Source organism: Perissodus microlepis, chromosome 5 (assembly GCF_051167445.1).
Source record: "Perissodus microlepis isolate ML-2025 ecotype Zambia chromosome 5, ASM5116744v1, whole genome shotgun sequence".
NCBI classification, from domain to species: Eukaryota; Metazoa; Chordata; class Actinopteri; order Cichliformes; family Cichlidae; genus Perissodus; species Perissodus microlepis.
This window is the reverse complement of record NC_140465.1, coordinates 7,636,748-7,660,645: the sequence shown is the minus strand read 5'-3', so window position 1 is coordinate 7,660,645 and position 23,898 is coordinate 7,636,748. Positions and strand designations below refer to the sequence as shown.

General features: G+C 40.4%; 1 protein-coding gene across 2 annotated transcripts; it reads left to right on the top strand.

The window, feature by feature from the left end:
- The first annotated feature begins 10,408 nt into the window (after window positions 1-10,408).
- LOC146386480 (uncharacterized) lies at window positions 10,409-22,784 on the top strand. Of its 2 annotated transcripts, XM_084927567.1 has the most exons (12): window positions 10,409-10,638; window positions 10,715-10,784; window positions 12,201-12,390; window positions 12,477-12,568; window positions 12,661-12,893; window positions 13,107-13,343; window positions 13,424-13,498; window positions 14,106-14,322; window positions 16,183-16,391; window positions 17,367-17,439; window positions 19,781-19,898; window positions 21,423-22,784. In XM_084927567.1, the coding sequence occupies exons 2-12, from the start codon at window positions 10,769-10,771 to the stop codon at window positions 21,616-21,618; spliced, it is 1,656 nt and encodes a 551-aa protein (XP_084783693.1). In that variant the 5' UTR covers window positions 10,409-10,638; window positions 10,715-10,768; the 3' UTR covers window positions 21,619-22,784. The 2 variants fall into 2 exon arrangements, with proteins under 2 accessions (XP_084783693.1, XP_084783692.1); XM_084927566.1 differs by having other exon boundaries at window positions 10,409-10,784.
- The last annotated feature ends 1,114 nt before the right edge of the window (window positions 22,785-23,898 follow it).

Genomic DNA, 23,898 nt, shown 5'->3' with positions numbered 1-23,898 from the left:
AAAAGCTTTTTCTTAAATGTGCAATTGTGTGTAGTATTTGTTGGGGTATGCACTACCTGTTGTGATCAATATTTATACAAATAGTGCTTTCACAGCAGTGTGTTTCCAAAGTACAGCCCTTCATCACTGGGTGTGGGCAGCGCCATGAGTAAAACCAGTTGACTTGGATCCACTTAAAAAAAATTAATTAGAACAAAAAAACTGAAAGGAAGTACCTCGCAAGAAGAATGCAGCAGTCATAGATTTCCATTGTATTAAAAAGTATAACAAAACCAGTTCCCAAAAGAGATCCTGGAACGATGCAGGGTCCTCTTCCCAATCCGACCCGGCTTCATCCAGAAGGGCTCCCGCGCTGTCATCGCTGTGGACCGGCTCTACGTGGATGGACAGCTTTACCGCGACCCCGGCATCACTCTGTGGCTGTATTAACTTCACACCAGATAAGAATCCGCTACACCCTTTTCATATCCACTCACACTAACTTGCATTAACATCTGTTTAACTTACCAGTATCATATCGCATCTTAAGTGTGATATCATAGCAGAATTTACACCGTCACTCTCCGTCAATGGTTTAATTGGAATGTTTCCGGGGGGTTTTTTCTTATCGTTTTTTTTTTTTCTTTTTCCCCCTCTTGTTTTTATGCTGCTCACCCTTGTCCTTGGTTTCTTTCTTTTTTATTTTCTTTCACTGCTTCGATCACCTGCTTCCAGACTCATCCACAAACAACATCCTTTATTTTGACATTATACGCACAGCACGATCACGCACAATCATGCACTCAAAGGCAGCACATTTACATCAGTCAGACAGCGCACACAGACGTACAGGATACACACACTTAAGCCAAGCATACTCATATTAGTAAATATGCACACACATAGTCAAACTCAGGGAGCATCTCGCCACACATTTTTTCTCTCTCTCCTTCTCTTTATTTACGAACAAGTGATGTATTCTCTCCGCCTGTCTAAGCGACACACACACAGCGTACACCCCTAGTTATACACACACATCTATGGGTGCACTAAGGTTTGTTACATGGACTGTAAATGGAGCTGGCTCCAGAGAAAAGAGGTTAAAAATATTTAACCAACTCAAAAAACTACAGGCAGATGTTGTCCTTTTACAAGAGACCCACAGACCTCTTAGAGGTTCGATTGAACTTAAAACACCTGAGTTTCCTAATGTGTTCTCATCTTGTTATAATTCTAGACAAAGGGGAGTAGCAATTTCAATCCCTAAAATATTAATTTCACAGTACTCAATACAGTTATAGATCCAGAGGGCAGATTCTTAATCATTAAACTATCTATACTTGATAAAAAGCTATGTATTGTAAGTGTATATGGTCCAAATGTTGATGATCCCTCATTCTTTCACGGTTTTTTCAGTGCACTCTCTGAACACTTAGATGGCACACTTGTTCTTGGAGGCGACCTCAACCTTGGACTAAATGAAGAAATGGTTAGGCTCAATACAGCAGGAACTCAGCGTAATTGGCAGTCCACAAATATAATCAAACAGTATATGAGCGACTTTGGTCTTTGCGATGCACGGCGCTCCCTTCACCCCACCAGTAAGGAATATACTTTTTTCTCACATGTCCATCACTCCTACTCTCGTCTGGATTATTTTCTGGTCAGCAGCTCACTGCTGAGCGACATTTCAGACACTGAGATTCACCCTATAGCTGTCAGCGATCATGCTCCTGTATCTTTAACACTAATGCACAAGAATAATACTACGCCAAGTAAAAACTGGAGATTTAATACATCACTCTTAAAGATGAAGACTTTATTAAATATTTTAAAAAAGAATGGACTTCATATTTAGATTATAATGACACTCCCAGAACATCAGCTTCTGTTCTATGGGCAGCAGGGAAAGCTGTGATGAGAGGTAAAATAATTTCTTTCTCATCACATAAAAAGAAAGAAGAAAACAAAAATATTCAGGAATTAGAAAAAACCATCAAATCTCTAGAAGAAGCCTACGTGTTCCACCAAGATCAGGAAACATTGAACAAAATACGCAAAACAAAACTAGAATTAAATGAGATAACTGATAAAAAAAAAAATGTAAAAAAATTCTTGGTACAAAGACTACGCTTACAAAATTATGAACATGGTAATAAATCCGGTCAATTTCTAGCAAACCAGCTAAAAATAAAGAAAGAAAAAACAACTATATGTGCTGGTCAAGATTCATCTGGGAACACAATATATGACCCGAAACAAATAAACAACATTCTCAGAGATTTCTATAAAACGTTGTATTCACCACAAATAAATCCATCTAAAAAGGAAATTGATCAGTTTTTAGACAACATAGCTCTTCCAAAATTATTAGACACTCAAGCAATGGCACTGGATTCACCACTGACGCCAGGTGAACTCCAGGAAGCCCTAATAAGTATGCCCAATAATAAGGCTCCAGGTCCAGACGGCTTTCCTGCAGAATTCTACAAAGAATCCTGGACGATTCTAGCACCAGTTTTCTACAGAACGTTTTTGGAAATCAAAGAAAAGGGCAGACTTCCATCAAATATGAATTCTGCAAACATTAATCTCCTGCTAAAACCAGGCAAAGACCCTGTATATCCCTCAAGCTATCGTCCAATATCCCTTATAAATGTAGACCTCAAAATAATCTGCAAAGCTCTCTCAAAGAGACTGGAGAAAATAACCCCCCTCTTAATTCATCCTGACCAAACTGGTTTCATAAAAGGTAGGCACTCATCAACAAATACACGTAGATTACTTAATTTGATAGACTACTCATACAGTAAAAACATCGAAACTACAATATTTTTTTAGATGCAGAAAAAGCATTTGACAGAGTTAACTGGAAATTTCTATTTGCAACTTTACACAAATTTGGTTTTGGATCCTCTTTCATTAACTGGTTAAAAATATTATACAGTTCCTCAACAGCTTGTGTCAAAACAAATGACCTAACATCCTCCAGCTTCTGTCTCCTGAGGGGCACCAGGCAGGGATGCCCACTCTCCCTTTCACTGTTTGCAGTTTTTATTGAACCACTAGCAGCAGCAATTAGACAGAATTCAGTAATTAAGGGCATAAAATGCAAGAACGTGGAACATAAAATCAGCCTTTATGCGGATCATGTGTTACTTTTTCTCCAAAACTCACAAACCAATCTCTCTGGGGTGATTGAATGGATAAACTCTTTTGCAAGAATATCAGATTACTCAATTAACTGGTCAAAATCTACAGTCCTCCCGATTAATTGCTCCTTCTATAATTCTTCTTCTACACCACTGCAATCAGGAAATATAAAATATTTAGGTATTAATGTTTCTCCCAAGCTTGCAGATCTAACTAAATTAAACCATATCCCACTTTTAAAGAAAGTAGAAGGCGATCTGGCTAGGTGGAAATGTCTACCCATATCACTCATGGGAAGGGTTGCTGCTATAAAAATGATGGTCTTACCAAAAATAAATTATTTCTTCTCAATGATCCCAACTAAACCGCCACAAGATTGGTTCAGATCTCTAGATTCATACATGTCCAAATTCCTTTAGAAAGAGAAACCACCACGTATAAGCTTAAAAACACTACAAAAGACCAAGGATAAAGGATTAGAACTACCTAACTTTCAGCACTACTTCTTAGCCAACAGGCTTCAATTTATCTAGAATAATGACAAATAAAGGACAAAGCAGCATTAAGTGAAATGTTGGGCAGAACAGCTTCTGCGCTCTTTCATTTGTGTGTTTGGAGCTCAGGTGCTCAGCTGGATTCTGGAAACTGGTGAAAGGTCATTGGAGAGGCTTACATTTTTTTCCTCTAACTTGTCTATTGCTTTTATCTGACCAACCTTTAAATTCCTTCAGTGTTTCCTTTACAAATCAGTTTTAAAGCAAGCACTGAGACCTGCAGGCCAAATTCAAGCTTTTCCGAAATGCCCAAGGCATCCTCACGTTGAACTTTCCGTGAGAAACTTCTGTTGCTGAACTCTTCTCTACCTGTTGAAGACCAGAGATGGGCAGTAACGCGTTACTGTAATCTGATTACTTTTTTTAAGTAACGAGTAAAGTAAGGGATTACTATCGCAAAAACTGTAATTCGATTACCATTACTTTCCTGTAGGAACGCTGCGTTACTAAAACCGTGATTTTTTGCGAGAATGTCTCATGACAATGACGTAAGCGAGTGTGGCGTTAGTGACAACAGCTGTGTGCAGATCAACAATGGATAATATATCGAGTATGGGAGCGAGTATGAGCGTGCAGCGTTTAAAGTGTGGAAGTACTGACCTTACTTTGAGTTTGATTCCATAAAAAGTGACAAAAACATTAGTGTCCGTTGTGCGTGGGAAGAAAACTTCTTTTTACAGCGAAAAAAACCCCTAAACTTCCAAGCAAGCATCGAGTGTGCTACGACGTAATGGGAAACTCACAGAGAAACTCGCGGATTCTTCCACTGACCGCTGCAGCACACCTGCACCAGAGCACACCTCCGCCTGCCCCACTCCTGCTTTACAGGTGAAAATAGAGCAAAAGGACCGCTAGTCTTTGACTTTATTTATTTTCTGCTGTGTTTTACTTGCATCTATTTGAAAGACTGAGTGTAAACACAAAAAATATTTTATTTTATGTGCTGGAATGTGCAGAAAATAGGTTTAAATGTTAAACTAATTTCTTCAAGTCAGAGAATGTTGCATATAATTTAATTTTTACTTGATGCATAAAGTTAAAAGATTAAAACTGATAAAACAAGTTAAAAAAAAAGAGACTTTTCCATTTGATTACATTTTGTATGATGGATTATGCAGAAAAAGTAGAATTGGGCTGAAAGATCTATCGCTTTATCACCTATTCAGGTTGTAAATCGTGTTTTTAAAAAGTAACTAAGTAACTAAGTAATTAATTACTTTTGAAAATAAGTAATCAGTAAAGTAATGGGATTACTTTTGGGGAAGTAATCAGTAATTAGTTACTGATTACTTTTTTCAAGTAACTTGACCAACACTGTTGAAGACTTTATCACTATCTACCAACACATCTTTTATGAGTGTTACTGAAGCTATACAGATGTTGTAAAACAAATCAGCCTTAACTTGTTGCATCTTTATTCTCCAGTACAGTAATAGATAGTCTTTAGCTCCAGTAAATACAGCTCCAGAATCCTGGCTTTATGTCCAGGAAGATTAATCGCAGAGAGAGATGGGTTATTTTTTCTTTAAAATGTCATATTTTGTAACTGTCTAACCAAGCTGTTAAGAAATATACTCTAAAACACTTCTTCAGTAAAGACTCAGAGAAGAGAAACACACAGAACTTCGTGCTAGCAAGGGCAGCCTCCAGAAACTGAGACTCGCACTGAGAAACTGCCCTGGTCTTTATTTATACTTCAGTGGGTGCTTGTGTGTGTGTGTGTGTGTGTGTGTGTGTGGGGGGGGGGTCAGAGTGTGACCCCATAAAGACTTCCCTAAACCCGCTGGTCTGGAAAATCCAACAGTTCATCTATATGTAAAAAGCACTTAGACTAAAACTGACATAGCTACGTTAATCCTACCGTAAAACAATAAGACAAGGTACGACCTCTTCCCATGCTCCCAGGATGTGGGGGTGAACGCTAGAACACCTTGGAATGTTACAGACCTCCTAGGATGAGACATTCTTTCAATATGCCACCAACTATATACTTCTAAACACAAATGATTACATGCAGTATTCTACCACATGCAAACTTATATCATTAAAATATTATACTGACTACTAAGTACAATTTTCCATTGACACAAGCCATTTTACAAAACAAGTTCCATGGACTCTGAGTTCATAGAGTTTCACAGCCCCAGGGCAACTTGCAAGGTATGAAAGACAACAGTAGAAGTTTAGCAATGAGATCTGTTGAGATCTGTTTCTAGTCTGTTGACAGGACTGACAGGGCTCTGTGTTCTAATATATGACTTTATGCCCATAGAATAACATTTGTTTAAGAAACAGACTTTAAAATAAAGAAGGAACACACACATGTAAAGGAAGCACTCAAAACTTCCGGCTATCCTAAATGGGCGTTCTTAAAGTCAGCAAAGAGGCACAGAAAAGAAGACCAGACACCAGCGAGGGAGGATAAGAAGGACAGACGCAACAACATTGTCATCCCCTATGTAGCCGGTGTATCAGAAAAACTTAGGAGAGTTTTCTCCAAGCATGACATCCCGGTGCATTTCAGACCCAGCAACACGCTCAGACAAAAACTGGTTCACCCGAAAGACAAAACGCCAAAAGACAGACTTAACAATGTGGTGTATGCTGTACAGTGCAGCGAGGAATGCCCAGACCTCTACACTGGAGAGACCAAAAAGGCCACTTCACAAGCGCATGGCACAACACAGAAGAGCCACCTCCACAGGACAAGACTCAGCAGTCCATCTGCATCTTAAGGATAAAGGACACTCTTTCGAGGATGCCAATGTTCACATTTTGGACAGAGAGGACAGATGGTTTGAAAGAGGAGTGAAAGAAGCCATCTATGTCCACTGTGAGCGACCATCTTTGAACAGAGGCGGGGGTTTACGACACCAACTCTCTGCCATCTATAATCCAGTTTTGAGATCCCTTCCCAGACGCCTTAACGCCCACTCACATCCTGGGCCATCTGACCTCAGGAATTCGCATGATAAGGTGGGGCCAGGTTTCACAATGAACACACCCGAAACTCTGGCTGATTGGGACCCACACCCAGTTTCACACCTTGGCTCAGGCGATTAGAGGATCATCAGGGGGTCCTTTTGTCCCTCTGTGGGGGGATACTCCCACTAGGTTTATATCTGGGACTCTCCACCATTTGACCTTAGAACTGAAGAAGCTTCTCGGATGAGAGGTGAAACGTCTTCAAGTAACTTAAAGAAGTCCAGACGCTTTTCTTTGCAAGCTCCTTTGACTACGATGACCTGGATGACTGAGAACCTTCACAGACATATTTAAAATCCAGACTATTTATTGCTATTAACCTAAGACCCGAACTCTTCCACGACATGCATTTTTAATTTGTCTTTGATATTTGGGCTATTTTTTAACCTTATTTTTGTTTTTAAGAAAAATAAGAGCCACATATGAGGATATTTGTTTAAAATTTTGATAGAACAGTGGCAGTATAATGTCCTCGTAAGTGGATATCAGGCCCATGTAGAGCAAAATTGAGTATTTTGGTCTAAATAACCCAAAATGTGATGTCCACATATGTGGACAGCAGGTCCTAGGAGGTTAAATAGATATAGTTCATTTTTATTTTGCAGAATTGAAATGGTTTCACTTGACATGGTAATTTTCTTTCTTTGGCATTGGTTACAAAGCTCCAAGGTGGACCCAAGGTGAGACTCAAAGTAGGTACTAAAATATCTAGTGACAATATGAGCTGAACAAGAAGAGCATACAGAAAAAGGCAGTGAACTAACCAAATCAAGCAAAAGGGGCGATGAGGGAACAGACAGACTAAATACACACCAGGGCGAGAAATAATAGAGAAAGGAAAATGCACTCGTGAGAGTAAGAAAATAACTAACATCCAAAAACAACAGGAAGTAACTGTGAAATGAGTGGATCCCCGCAGATAACAGAATGGACACTATAAAGTTAGTATGAAAAAGTGCCTTTGTGAGTAAATAAATTCAAAATCATCACTTTAAAGATACATTAATGTCTGCTACCCTTAATGTAACTGAACACTGACCATGAACATTGACCTAAAATGACACTGGCGTGTTCATGGTCAATGAAGTGTACTAAACTGCTTTGTATAGCATTTTCATGCAACCTTTGAACAACACGACATCCGTATACTTCTGTTTGTTTCGCAAAACCCTTCACAAAAACATAATTTGGCAATACATCATGAATAGATCTGATATCTGGTTTAAAAGGTTCGAAATGACTTAGAATGTTATAAGTAGGATTTACGTTTACAGATTATTTTATTCCTCTTGCTGAGCAGTCTTTACCTTTGAAAATTCTTCTTCCTCTTCTGTCCTGTACCCATCTTATATCTTTCTCCTTCTGTCGGGGGTCACACAATAACATTTTTTCCACTTAGTGGGAACTACAACAACTGTACATTTAGCTCACAGATACACTGTGTAACAAACTGCACACAAACACTTTGTTTGATGATATTTTGAGCTGTTTGAAAAGTTTTGTTTCAAATTATTACATGCCACTTTGCTCTTTGCATTTATATTTGCTCCTCTTCTGTTGTGGTAGCTAAATGCAAAGCACAACTTTATTTACATCGGCATACAGTTACAGTGCATACATTAAAAACCCAAAGGTTACTGCTGTATTATCTAGTAAAGGATATGTAGAAATCGCCTTAGTTTGTCACCAGATTAGAAAACCCCCCATCAGTTTCACTGATTGGACGGGTATTGTTGATGATAAAAAAGCCTGATCACTTTTATAATCTACGGATGTATACTTGCAATTTCAGCATTGTACAAGAGTATTAGCAAAAGCTTATAACCAAATATAAATACATCTTAAAAGCATCCTGATGACAAAAATTTTGGGAAAAAGTGGTCTGGGGCTGATTTGCAGTTTCAGGACTTTATCAACTTGCTGTAATTGACGGAGCCATTAATTCTGCTCTCTACCAGAAAGTCCTGAAGGAGATTCAGTTCATGCAATGAGGTCTAAATTCAAATTGAGATGCTTTGGTGTAAACTTACCCATATGGAAAAGAAATAGTAAAAACTTATATGTGATTACTCATGAAAGTGGCCACTTTCATGAGTAAATCATATAAGGCTTACATGATTTACTCATGAAAGTGGCCACTTTCTCATTACTTTCATATATTGTTTTAGTAAGTATCCAAAACATACAAGTTTCATTATATAATTTTTCAAGGGATCTTATATCTGTTTTCACTCTTATATGCTTTTCATACAAGTTTCACACAAGACAGATACAAACTTTATAAGATTTATATATATCTTTTCCATATGGGTAAACACACCATTCTCGTTTAAAACAGTCATCCACAGCAATGTGCAAGACTCGGCACCAGGTATCACTACTGGTTGATTACAGGGTGCTCTTTCATACAGAGTCAGGTAGGTTTGGATAGCTTTTTCCCCCTTAATAAATAAAACTTTAGTATTTAATCGTGTTATTTTTTCTCTATCATTAAAAGTCGTTTGATGATCTGTAACATGTGTGGCAAATATGCAAAAAGAAAATCTTTCTATGCCTTATCTCTGACTAGGGTTTTACATTTTTTACAAGCCAGCTAATGAAAGGCAGAATGTGTGTTCACAGTGTGGCCCCCAACATTTACACTGCACTTAACCTAAACTCACTTCACCAGGGCTTAACTTGTTGCACTTGTAGTCAAACTGCTCCAACAAAAGGCTGTGTGCAGATCCTTGAAGATAAACTTTATCAATGCAGTTTCTTTCCTTTTAAACATTATAAACATATAAGCATTATTAGCACTGCTGCTGTAACAGAGTGGAACGTTACGAAACCTAGAAGAGGAACATGTGTCGGCCTTATATCATCACTTGTGTCAAGTGGTTGAAATGTGTAAAAGACTTTGTGTAAAGGCTGATCTTGACAACTCATCTTTTATTTTTCAAAAGGCTTAAATATTTCTCATGTCTGAGCTAACGGAGCAAATCTAGAGCGAAAAAAACGAATGAGGCTCTTTAATTGCATTTCAAAGTTGCCACGCCCGCCCCAGGTGATGATCTGACAAACTGAAGACAGTTCTCAGAAACACAGCACCTGGTTTACCTCAGGCTAAAGACCACGGGGAAAAAAAATCATGGATGTGTTTCAAAACCACTTTCTGCATTAGTGTAAGCTAACATAGGTACTCTTAAGTGTAAAGTTACTAAAGTTTTAGGGACATTCCTTTTTTCACTATATCTGCTTTATCTGCACATTAGACAATCACCAACACTTAACAACAAACTTAAACTCCCTTGCATTCGACCCAGTACCAAACATTGATCTTATTTGTTTTTATAACATTGTGACTGTTTGTTTTCATTGTGTTATAGCTGCATTTAATGCTGTTTTTGTATCAACTTTTAAAAAAAATAGTTTTCAATGTATTTATTCACTTTTCTGTATCTGGTGTAGCTGTTTTAAAGTGCTTTAAACTTAGTATTGTATGGTATTAGCTTATTTTATAACGCTTCCATATAGAATTCCACATAATAAGGCATTCAGTATGGTCCTGTGGTACTTTTTACAATGCTTTTTCTATTGTAGATTACACAATTTGTATTATTTTTGCTGCAGCTGTAAGGAAGTAATTTCCCTTGTGGGATCAAGTATCTATTTATTTATCTATATCTCACACACACGTGTGGCTAATGGTACTGGTTAGAGTTTTGCTGTCTTCTTGGATCGCAGTCAGCCATAAATAGCCAAAATCATTTCAGGAACTTCAGACATTTCAGGCCCTCCCACAAACTGGCTCACTGACGGCCCCCCCTCTTCCACCCACCCACTCACTACCCAGCTTCTTCTCAGAAACAGTGACACCCTGAGCTGGGAAAGCTGTTTGATAACCAGCGTTCAGACACTGGTCGGAGGCAGGCAGGAGCCGCTGTCACGTGCCAGAACCAGTTGAATAATGAAGAGTCGTTGTTGTGTAAGTCAGTCTCTCCGCCTTACCTAACAATTAGCTAGTTTTGGTGATATAACTGAAACTTCAGCTACCTCCGCAGGTACAGATTAGCGTCCTCTACTCTGTAAAAGCGTCACGCCCATAAAACGGAAGCATGTCAACCGAAAAAGGTAAGACTATTGCCATTTTTTTTACTCCCGTTCTGATAAATCGATATCTCAAGTCTCAACGGTACTGTAAGTTTTTAGATTTTAAAAGATATATTAACACGGACACGTGAACAACGTATATGTGGCAGAACAGTTCTATAAACTGTGCATATTTGTATTACTTGTGTATTAAACTACGCTATAATGCGTTAGTGTGCTGGTGTCATATGCACAATTTTAATTCTCAACGTTATGTTAACTTTATGTGCATAAGGCAGTTGAATAAAAGGTGGAATATTTTCCTGAAATATTAACACGTGCAGTATTAAAGTATAAAAGTGAAAGTACTTATTTCGAGTAGAGTGCTTTAGGTTTAAGTAAACTGCTTACTTTTATTGGGAGGTCCCTGTTAAAACTTTTTAATAATTTGAATAATTCAGGTAGTTCTTTAGACACTCAGGCTACACTTTATTAGGATTATGGTGGGGCATGCTTTTCCCCTGAGAACTGCCTTCATTCTTATTGGCATAGATTGAACAACAGCTGGAAACATCAGTCACACACATTTTGGTTCATATTAATATGATAGATTTGCATCCGTGATGTATCACCCGTTACAGCGCATCCCACTCAGAGATGCTCTTCTGCATGCCTTAGTTAGTTGTAAACAAGTGGTTGTTTGAGTTATTGTCCACTTTGAGCAGTCTGGTCATTCTCATCTGACCTCTGACATTAACAAGAGACTTTCTCTCAGAGAACTGCTGCTCACCAGATGTGTTCTATTTTCCTGGGCCTTGTCTGTGAACCCCACAGTTGGCTGTGTGAGAAAATCCCAGCAGATCTGCAGTTTTTAAGATACTCAAATCAGCCCGTCTGGAATCAGCAACCATGCCATGTTCACCTTTCTTCCCCATTCAAATGTTCTTCATCATCTTGACCATGTCTACATGCCCTAATGCACTGAGGTGCTGCCCTATAATTGGCTCAATAGCCTTAATAAGCAGTTGAACAGGTGTTCTTACCAAAGTGGCTGATGAGTGCAGATATCAGCTGACTCATTATAGGCAAGAAACTGTGACTTAGCACTAAAAACTATTCAATTTATTCACTTTACTGTGCAGTAAGTACTGTACTGTGCAATATAATGCTTTCTATAATTTGCAGATTTTTGGAGATCAATAAAGTATTTCTGATCTATCTGATTTTTCTTTAGTTATATTTATTATTTTTCTAACACAAAATGCTGAAAGTGAAAAAAACGTTTCTGTAAGGATAATGCATGAATAATGCATATTAGTCATTACCTCAATTTTCTGATATTCTTAGAACCAGCTGAATAATTTACTTGATATTAAACATCGACTCAGAGTTTCTGAGATGCATCATGACTAGAATGGAGAAATCATTAAGTAACATTACATATGGCATCCTCCCCAGTTCCTGATACCCCAGTGGAAGTCATTGTGGACCTTTTAACTAAAGCCCAGGACATAGCTGCATCCTGTGGGAATGTTCCAGAAGAGTTGACAAGCCACTTGCAGAAGGCTCTGGACATCGCCAGTGGCCTGGATGACTACCTGGAGAAAATGACCACACAGGAAAGTGAACCGCTTGCGGAACTTTATAAGTAAGTCCTCACTTATAATCATAAAGCACAGCAAGCATTTGCTGTGTGAAATAAGCATTAACATATTCGATTACACTCCATTGTAGAAAGACTTTTTCTCATGACTGGGATCAAGTGCACAAGGAGGGCAAGACTATGTTCAAGCTTCCCAAGGAATGTATCACTGGACACGTTGAAGGTGGGACTTTCATACATGTGCTGCTTACACCATACCATTTTCTTTTTTACTGTGATATTGTGATAACATGATCTCTGATCTGTTTTTGGCAGGTCAAACGCTGAAGATGCTTATCCACATGAGTCAAGCGAAGAGGGTCCTAGAGATCGGGATGTTCACTGGCTATGGAGCTCTGTCGATGGCTGAAGCGCTACCAGAGGACGGGTGCTTAGTGGCCTGCGAGTTGGAGCCATACCTTAAAGAGTTTGCTCAGCCCATTTTTGATAAGTCTCCACATGGTAAAAAGATTAATGTCAAGACTGGAAATGCCATGGAGACACTAAAGGTGAGTAAAAATCGATCAACTTTGAATCCTTTTGAGTGTCCAATGAACTGTTTTGCAAACTAAAAATACCTTTAGGTAACACTTAGCCTTCACTGCGTGTCACATGCGTTCCATAATCAGAACAGTCCAAGGCTAACGCTGACCTTTTTGTCAATAAGTGAACAAACTGTGGGTCATGGGGTCAGTTTTGTAATAACGTTGTCTCTGTTCCAGGAATTAGCCACCGCCGGTGAACAGTTCGACATGGTTTTCATCGATGCAGACAAAAACAACTACATCAACTACTACAAATTTATCATGGACAACAACATGCTCAGATTGCGAGGGGTCATATGTATCGATAACTCGCTGTTCAAAGCCAGGGTTTATCTTAATGAAACCACAGATAGCAATGGACTGGCCCTTCGCGAGTTCAACCAGTTTGTGTCTAATGACCCCCGAGTAGAGCAGGTGAGTTTCAGATGTTTTCGTGTTGCAGTCAGTTGTTTGTTGGTTAACCTTTATTCTAATAATGCCTCCTTGTTTGAAAGGTCATTGTCCCTTTAAGAGATGGCCTCACTCTTATCCGTCGGGTACCTCCGGCCGCTGAGTGCTTTCGGCATCAGGTACTGTTAACCTCCCTCAGTCACAGCTGATATAGGTGCCTTCACTATTCACAGTATCAGCAATACTATAACATTAAATGCTAGATATAAACACCTCACAACTCAGGGATAAGCGGGATCCAAGTTTATCTCACCTACCAAGTAGTGGTTTAATTCTTTTCATGACCCCATCAAAAGAAAGAGTTTACCATATAAACAATTCCTCTCCCTCATCATGACACAAATGAATGAATGAAATGAAATGAAATGTTGGTGTTTGGGGCACTTATTCAGTGTGGTTAATTTTACTTACAGATGATCTAAAAGGTCTGTGTTGAGGTTTTTTCATACAGTGAAAAGTTAAATCCTATTTTAAAATATACCTGTTAGCACTTGTTAGCAGGAGCTTTTCTGTGTTGATTTGTATCTGCTTACTTGGACTCCTTATTGCACTGTGCCATTATTGATTCTATCTGTGGCTTCCCTGCAAAATCCTATTGATTTATGGATTACCACTTTGTAGTCCTGACTGCGTTTTATTTACAGCATGTAATGATTGATGTGACGAGTTTCTCCAGGCATCATCATACTTACTGATCACATCTGCCTGTTTATTCTCGTTCATTAGTGTAAAATTACAGATGATGAGGTTTTCCGTGGGGTCACAGGGCGTTTCATCCTGGATCGAATGCGTCTTGACGGTAAGGTGGCCTATGTGACAGGCGCTGGACAAGGCATAGGCCGAGCATTCGCTCACGCTCTGGGTGAAGCTGGTGCAAAGGTGGCTGTGGTAGACCTGGATGGAGCAAAAGCTGAGACAGTCGTTGAGGAGCTCTTCCTTAAAGGTAACAAAAAAACATACAAGGACTGACTTGAATGCCCTTTTTTTCACAGCCCATCCTAGTTTAGAGAATGGATTCCCAAAGTGGTCTGCAGCCTCCTGGTGGGCTATTAAGGTACTGCAGGTTGGCCCTGAGAAGTAGTGATGTGCGGATTGATATTGAAATACCGATTCCTCCGATACCAGTTATTTATGTTCTAGAATTGATTCTCAAATTAAAATATCGATATTTTAGTAATTTGGGGTAAATATGTAGTTTATCATTAACAGGAACACAGCGGAACTACTTCCTCTTCCGCCTTTCATAGTCATGTGCGAAATATGGCTGTATGAATGTGTCGCAGCCCCTTGGCGTGCACACTCACAACAATGGCTGAGTGTAAATGGAGTCATGTGTGGACGTATTTTACCTCCACAAACAGCCAAGACGCGGTTTGCGATAACTGTGGCAGACAGTGAGGTGTTGTGGCAACATCACTAACCTCGTCAAACACCTCAGAGTAAATCATGTCACAGAATATGATGAGCTTATGTTGAGGCAAATTGAAGAGGAGGAGAGGTGCTGCTAGGGCGAGACAGTCGTCTCTCACGGAGTCCTTTAGTGCTGCAGGCAGGCAACGTGTTCAAGTAGCGCACAACTTCAGGTTTTTTATTTCTATATGATAATTCTGCATTGTTAAGCAATAAGAACAAGTAGTCTGATGTTCTGTAATCATTATGAAGCTATGGTTGTTATATAGGCTAGGACTGAATGGTCAGTGTTCATACTGTAAGGATCATGGCATATGTCTGTATGTCTCCTTCTTAACAGGTGAGCCAATCAATGTGAGACTTTACACGAACATTGTTACATAGACAGTGATTATTAACAGGTACAGGTTTCTAAAAATACTTTTATTACAAATCTAAATTCTTTGAATTTCTGTATATATTGTATATATATATATTTTGTATATATTAAGTTAATTTCATCATCTCCCCCCTGCACTTGTGATTTTACATTCTCCATTTGTGTTTGTTTCATTGAATGGACGTCACTCACGTAACTTAAAGGTCAACAAAATTTATATCTGGGATAGAATTTAGGGATAGAGTCGCCACTAAATATGGAATGAAGTCCACTTACTAAGATGGCTTTAATCCACAACTCCTAAGACAGTGTGGTTCAGTTTTATTCTGTAATCAGTAATCAAGGAAAAAAAGTTACTGGTTACTTTCCTTTCTTTACTCACTTGATTGTTGTTATGGTTGTTGTTCTTAAGTTGTTCCTTTCCTTAAAACTTTCCTTAAAGTTAATAAGAAGAACTACATTACAACCCTGATTTAACATAACTTGCTCCTTTTTTTCAGACTGTTCACCCTGCTGTGACTCAGTTGTTAAAGAAGTCCAAAGGAATGTGATGCTGAACAGCCTGGAGTCTCCCTGCTTTTGTTCGCTGCAATAGCCGAAATACTGCAGATGTCTTAAGATTGCTTGCGGTGCAGAGCAATAAGTTCAAAGACATAGATGACAGCCAGAAATTCAAATGAAAACCTGTAACAGTCACAACATTATGTTGGCCTCAAAGCCTTAATCTGGAAAATCTGCAATGACAGCATCACTGTTGAATAGCACGCTTCAAACCGGGCTTTATTTGTGAGAAAACAAGCACGCCCTGCGTTTATTCATTCAAAATGAGTTTCACATTTTGAATTTTGTCATTAGTTTGTGTCTTGACCAGCAGATGGCAGCATACTAAAGGATAAAATGTTTGATCAAACGTGATCTCACTATATCCACATTACTTAGGGCATTACTTTTTGTGTCAAAGAATCTAAAATGCCAAATTTTCTCACAGTACACCCCTGTGTTACTTTCAAACAGGTATCAATGCCATTTCGATAACAGCTGACATCAGTAAGTCAGATGACGTCCAGAGGATGATCGACGCCATCGTTTCCAAATGGGGAGTGATCCACATCGGTTGTAACAATGCTGGCATCAACATGAACTCAGCCAGCGAAGACACCAGTCTAGAGGAGTGGGACAAAACCTTTCATGTGAACCTCAGGGGGACCTTCATGTGCTGTCAGGTGTGTCACCTCCCATCCTGTGCGAGGGTAGTGTGCAATAGTAGTAAATATTATCAAGTATTGTGTTTTTCCAAGTGATTTGGTCAAAATTAGTTTTGTAAGAGATTCACTCACATACACCTCTGCTTTGATAAACACTGGGTAGGAAGACGTTTTGTAGCATACACACAGGTTTTATGTTTACCAGAACTGCCAGAAAATGTACTTAACCACCGTAGCTTTCGCTCATTTCACTGCACTAATTTTATAGATTTGGTTTATTTCCATTCCAAAATAAAAACTAATCTATAAACAGAGACAAATTCAAAATGAATCGTGTACTTATTGATCAGTCAGATTCACTAATAGGAAAGTGTTTGAATGAACATTATTACTGAAGCAAATCTAAAACAGAGTTGCTGAAGACTTGACATACATAAATCACATTATCTGTCCTTTTGTGACGGGTCATGTTTTCTTGCTGTTTTCGAAGCTCAAGAAGGGAAAAAATCCTGATTCTGCACACACAACGAGTACAGTTCATGCAAACACCCCATAGCTGAAACTTTATTTTCTGTTAAAATAAAAAATGCATCCATCAGTTTAATACATTTACTAATTATTCCCAGTTAAATATGAGTAAAAAAGAGCCAAACAGATTCTCGGTGACGTATTCCTTCAGCACTCTATTTCTGTCCAAACTAGTTAAGACTGTGACCTAATTAATGGTCCAACCAGCTTGAGCTCCTTTGTAGAAACTAAATTTAGTCCTAAATTATCGAGCTGCTGCGAGACATCTATATGTACAACCTACAACCCCCCCACGCCCACCCTTTTTTTTGTGCCGCTTTTAAATCCACACCAAACGTTTTCCCGTCTTCGACGATAAACTGCATGTTTTTGTGTTGATCTGTGCTCAGCTTTGGGCATGGCATATCAGGGCCTTAATAATAAGGTGTTTAACGTGTCTCTCGCCCCTCTGAATCCTTGCCTTAGGCAGCAGGTCGAGTGATGTTGAAGCAAGGGTACGGCAAGATTATCAACACAGCTTCCATGGCCAGTCTAATAGGTGAGTGACGATTCTATTTCCCCACTTTCTCTCTGGAGCCCCTCCATGTCTGCTTTTAATCTCTCCATTTGGCGTGGAGAGTTGGGCAGAGTGAAGGAGGGGGAGGAAGGGAGAGTTAAATACATTTGTGCTGTACAGCTATGTGGGTGAGTGCACATCGCATTAGATTTTCATCTTCAAACAAAGTCTTTTTTTTTTAGCAGTTTTCTTCGTTTATGAGAAACTTAAGGTGAGCCTTCACTTTTAAAACAGGATTAGGCAACTTTTAGCCCAGTTAAACAGTTCTATAGAGATGCATCCACCCCTGCATACAGTAGCAGTGTTGTGATTGCATCTCGCCGAGGCATTTTTGCATCATAATAAACATCCCCTCTCCGCGGAGCTGTCTGGAGGATGTGGAAGGCAACCTGAGGTCCAACTTGGGAGGGGAGGGTTCCTGTGCCGCGGCAAAACCCCAGCCTGTGCCAACGGCCTTGTTTGAACAGCGGAAGACACTTTTAGAGTTTAGTGGGAGCCTAGTAAAAGCCTTGTAATTCGCTGCACCGGTGTAATGTTCCTCCTCCAACAGGTTTCTCCAGAGGAACTGCAACACTTCATCAGCAGTATAGTCAAATCGCCAGTAAAGCGCCGTGCCATATGGACCCCAGTCCCGACTGCAGGGGCAATCTGTAAAACAGGAGCATGCTGGTAAATAGAGACCGGCATAAAGAAAATGATCAATTACTCGCATTACGCTCAGTCCTTCAGGAATTTACTTTATTGGTCTGGACATCTGTTATAATATTGTCATAATGTGTAATCAGATGGGACCTGTTCTAGCCAAGTGGACGACCAAAAAGCAGCCGTAAATGTCCAATTAAAATGCACAATGACAGCTTTTTGTCCATCTGCTGAATGGAATGTGCTCGTGGGCCTGCAAACACCCCCTCGACACACACACACACAGACACTCTCTGAACATCAACAACAATTTTTTTCTGAATGATGGCCAGCAGCTCAAAGACACCCGGACAGGAAATATCTATCTTGATGTCTTTTTCTTTTCTTTTCTTTTTTGGTTTTGACCTTACTTGAGGGATTTGTGACTCTCGCACTCATACCTGCAGATCTGCCCTGCATAGAAATGGACATAACAACAGCAGCTGGGAAAAGAGTACATCATTTGAACTCCTTATCTGCTCAGAAGAATTCAAAATTTAAAAGGCGTGCCTGATAAAGAGCATGTTTTCTCCCACTTGCAACGGGCAATAAGTAGGGTGAATGTTAAAGAGGGCTTTGGAAAATGCTCTCCTTCTACTTCTTTTTCGCTTCTCTGGGGATTACTGCTCTTTAAGACGGCGAAAAACATCAATGCAGGTTTATTTAAAGGATGAAGGCATTTTCTGAATGGTATTTTGCGGCCGTATCATCAGGTCTTGAGCAAGGATTAGTGCTGTTAGGCATTTTGAGCTGTGTTTCCTGTCCTGATAAGTCGGATTTCACCTTCAATCTGCGTGTAAGCCCTGGGCTCGGCTCATCCTCGCCTGCTCCTCTGAGGTCCCAGCCTACCCTTATCCAGCCCAGCCCAACCCAACCTTACCTTCCTCTGCAATCTCGTCGCTGAACCCTGCTCTTGGCTACCATCCTCCTGTCCCACCCTTTACTTGTTATTTCTTCAACACATCCCAGCTTTTACCCCTACACTGCAAATTTTATTCCTCTTTGTCTTCTTTTTTCCAACATCCCTAAATTGCATGCAGGATGCTCCAGCCCTTTTCTCCTCAGGACCACTCTCTGCCTCTCCGCAGCTGGCTGGTATTTATCATCCCCGGTCTCACACTGAAGCCATTTGGCAGTCAGATCGGCGGGTGATGAGGTTAACTACTAAAGTTGTATGTAACTTGGAGCCTTCCTTGTGATGATTAATCAACCAGGAGAAAATGAGCCCCTGTCCCGGCATCCCATGCAGTGTGCAGCATCTGTGATGGTCAAGGCAAACAAATGGCTCCCTCCCTTTGTTGCTGAGGACAGAGCATAACTGGACATTATAAGCAATTAATTTTACCTAGCATCATCCACAGAGTCCCCAGCAGCTAATGGAAGAGCTTTTATGTAGTGTGCACAAGAAACCACAGGAACTGGAATGTGCACCGTAGAAGCTATTGGCCCTCTGTAAGAAGGAAACTCTTCAGTTAAGCCAAATGATAAAACAACAAGAGGCTTTAATAAGAATGTGAAAAGTGCATACCACTATTAATGATGCTGTAATTGTTGCCTTCTTAAATGGCACGTGCCACTTCCCGAAATGGACAGCAGTGACTTTTTTCAGTAACTCATTTTCTTTCCACCCTTCACTGTCCAGTCCCCCATCCTCAGAAGCAGCTTTCGTACAACACATCCAAGGCCGGTGTGGTCAAACTGACTCAGACTCTGGGCGCTGAATGGGCCGACAGAGGAGTGCGCGTCAACTGCATCTCGCCGTAAGTACTGCCTGTTTTTGGCCTTCCTCGTCTTCCTCCAAAACACAGCGGCCCACCTTTTGATTATAGCAAGCTGCGAAAGGAGGCAGTGATTAGCGCCGTTTTGCTTTCATATGAAGAGCTCCCGTTTGAGGGGGATGCACTAATTTAAGTCCTCAAACAATGCATCAGTGCTTAATTAGATGACGTCTTGAGGGATGAATCAACCAAACACTTGCTCTAATTGTTCTGTTCAATTAGGGAATCAAATTTGCAACCTCACTCCAAGTGTCGGCGCAACAATAGCGCCCTTGTTTGTATCTATTTGTCTGTGAAGCTGAGCAGTAGGAAGAAAAAGGAGGAGAACACAGGAAGGGGGCTGTTTGAATGTGTGTCGGGAAGGGAAGTAGGGGTGGTGGTTGAGGGGGCGGGGGGGTGTTAAGTGAAGCATCTCTTAGCCCCAGCCATCCCTGAGCAAATCCGTCCGGTGGCACCGGGCGAGCCGGGCCCAGTCACAGCCCCAGAACAAAGCCCTCACACACGCGCCACGCTCAGCTTTATTTATCGGCAGCTTGTTTGCTAATTTTAATTTGCAAAGAAGCAATTCGCTTCCCCCCCCACCCTCGCTAACCGGGTGTCTCAATGGGCCGCTGATTTCTTTGAAGTGACAGTCGGTAAATATGCATAAAAAAGGGACACAATTAGCGCTCACGAGGTTGACTGGAGCCTGATTCCATTGGCAACTTTAGCCGCAGCGGTGATAAGCTGCATTATCTAGAAAATTGGCTGAGGGAAAACAGTACCTCTGATTGCCAGGAAAGGTTCCAGATAACAGGGCAGCTGAAGAGAAATATAATTGAGGTGGAATATGTTAACCAAGGTGTCACACGCTCCTTGGAAGTGCTAATTTAGCCAAATGTTGGAATTCCATATCAAGGCACCAGGATACATCGAACAATGATTCAGGCCTCATGGCTTTTAGTCACTGTCACAGCGATTGTGGGGAAAGTCAGAAGTCGTCTCGTATTAGGCGCAGGCGGGCATGTTGACATATTTATTCAAATGTAAGCTCTGTGATATTTGACTGTAGAGGAGTGGAGAGAATGGCATTTGTTGTGACACGGCGCTATTAGATGCCAGTGTGCAACCAGCAAACTAAAAGCAGCGGTTTTCTGATAAACTTCGCCTAAATACTGTCTCGGCATCAAAGTAGCACATTTCAATGGGGAAATATAATAAGTATTTAACCAAAGGCTATGTGCAAATTATACCACACGTCCCCTCGTACCCATGGGCTCTTCCAGAGATGTGCCAGTCATTATAGTGCCACCCGTCCCACAGTAAATATCATCAGAGATGCCATGCCATGCCCTTTCTGCAAAGGATAATTGGGTTTATTTTTGTCACCAAAGTGGTGGCTCTGAAACAACGCTGTCACTCCTGGCTCTGAACTGTGATGTCTTCTGATTTCATTGTGTGTGTCTGTGTGTGTGTGTGCTTTTCCCTCCTCTTTCGCTCTCTCACTTTGTCTGCTTCTCTTTTCAGGGGGATTGTTGACACCCCTCTCATCCACTCGGAGAGTCTGAGGCCTCTGGTGCAGCGCTGGCTGTCAGATATTCCTGCTGGTAGACTGGCTCAAGTGACAGACCTGCAAGCTGCAGTGGTCTACTTGGCATCTGATGCCTCTGACTACATGACAGGGCATAACTTAGTCATAGAAGGTGGGCAAAGTCTGTGGTAGAAGGGTTAGATGAAGAGATGAAAACTTTCCTCCCCCCTCTTCTTCATTCTCCAGGGATTAAAAATAGGTGGCATTCATATTATGTCCCTTTGAGACTTGAACAGCAATATCAGTTTAAATGAAACTGCAGTTTCTGGACAGGTGAGATCAGTTTTGGGAGTTTGGGGGGTTTTTCTGTGCAGACTGCAGGCTTAGTTCAATGTCCGGTGTGGTACAACAGCAGAAAATGTTTTACTAAAAGGAAAATAAAGCAACAATGTTAAATACAGGAAAGAGTTATAAACATTTTTATAGCAAATTTTTTTATTACCAATTTTTTTAGCAGGAAAGTACCAAGCGTTACTTTTAATTGAGACCAAATTATCACAGTTTCTGTTTTGTTACAGTGTTTTATTCCCTGGATGCTGCTTAAACATACTGATGACTGTGACTGTAACACTTTATTGTATCTGCTCCAACACAAACACAGATAAATGCTGTCAAAAATACAAATGGGTAATAAAAAGTAAAAAGGTTTTGTATTGTAATGAACTGGGGGAAGTTATCCTTGCATGTTAAAGTGAAAGACTGTGTGTGACTGTTTTTTTCCCTCTCATTAGCTGCTGTTGAGTGCTGTGTACAACAATTAGTCCCAATATTAAAACCACTGACATGTGAAATGAATAATATTGATCATGTGTTTGCCGGCATCCTGGTGTCCCTGAACGCGGCTGGCTCTCCCCCATAGATGTGCCACAACGCAAAAATTGTTCAGGGACAAGAATGTGACAAAAACTCCTAAGGCGCCGACCTGACCTATTTGTGTTAGGCAAATAGGAACAAGCTTGATCCACAGAGGCTGCTACCTTAAAGACCCAAAGGATCAGCTGCCACCACCCTGGCACCCAAAGCCACATGCCCTGGTGCGCTGTTTGGTTTGACAAAGAAGACCTGCATAACAGGTAGTTTTGATGTTGTTGCCGACAGCACCAGTAAACTGATATATTTTGTGAATTCTTAAAAACTCCAGAAATTTGCTCCTACAAATGCACCTTGAATTGTGCTATACAAATAAACTTGCCTTGCCTTGCCTTGCCTTGCCTTACACAATGTTTGCTTCATCGGTGACCAGTCACACCAGTGTGGGAGTGTTCTTGTACGTCTTGCACCTCGCTCTATTTCGCCTAGGACTCGTGCACCCAGCGTGATGGACCGAGCAGTCACCAGGCCGCTTCTCTCTACCTCTTTCTTGCCAAATGGTCCCCAGAAGTGGTACTTGTGAGAACCATCTTAATTGCTCCATTAACTGTTTGTGTGCTGAAAAACAATACTTAAAGGAGAGGTTAGCAGAGGAGGTGACCCTGGTTGCTGCAATTACATGAAAAGTAGTGGCCAATTAGCGCTCTCTGCAATGTGACACTGTTGCTGTTTGTGTGAGCAACTTCAAGTTCTCACTGTTAGTGACCAATCTCTGATTTCCATAATTGTGAGATTGGTCATTAATCGGAATGGCTTGTGAGAGGATCCCATTAAGATATGGAGTGAGATCTGATCATCTCCTCTCTCTTCTGTATTTATCTCCAGCTGCATTGGCACATTGGAAATTATTGGGATTCTTATCCTCGTATTTTCTGGTGAAATATCAAACTTTGGCTCAGCATCTGGAGGTGAGACTTTGTAGAATTTGTTCACGAGTTTGTCCTTTGTAGGACTGTTTCACTATTTTGCCACTGAGGGGCAGCATAGAGTCAGGTGCAGCACTGATGCAAGGACAAAAAGTTACAACAAGGGGTTATCACATTATTTGCTATCATCTAAAGATAATAACAGCGAGCTGCTACATGTATGTGGGCATATTATTGCAAGAAGACCTCTCCAATTCTAGTATGCAAACAGCTCAATGTGACAGTCAAAGAAAAACTGAATAAATACTCATATATCTTTAATTAAATGTGGTGTGATAGTGGACGGTTACATTTCAAATGCATTAAAAATGTAATCATGTCCAGCTGTTGAGAGATTCAGATAATTGTTACAAGTTACGTGAAGTGGAAAGGCGATAGAACAAAACGGTTGGAAGGTGCGGTATCTGTTTGCATCTGCAAATCTTTACTTAACACAAGCAAGATTTAATTTAAAAATCTCAAGTTTTATCTTGTTTTTTTTTTTTTCAAGTTAACTAAAGTTGAAGATGAGACATATTCCAGGAGAATTTTAAATCAAAACATCCCACCAGAAAGCAAAAATAATCTGCTTTTTCCAGCCAGTCTCTGTCATCATTTAGTGGCAGTGTATAAACTG

Coding starts and splice junctions, on each gene's coding strand:
- LOC146386480 (XM_084927567.1), top strand. Junction 12,391..12,476: donor CCGCTTGCGGAACTTTATAA/GTAAGTCCTCAC, acceptor ACTCCATTGTAG/AAAGACTTTTTCTCATGACT. Junction 12,894..13,106: donor ATGCCATGGAGACACTAAAG/GTGAGTAAAAAT, acceptor TCTCTGTTCCAG/GAATTAGCCACCGCCGGTGA.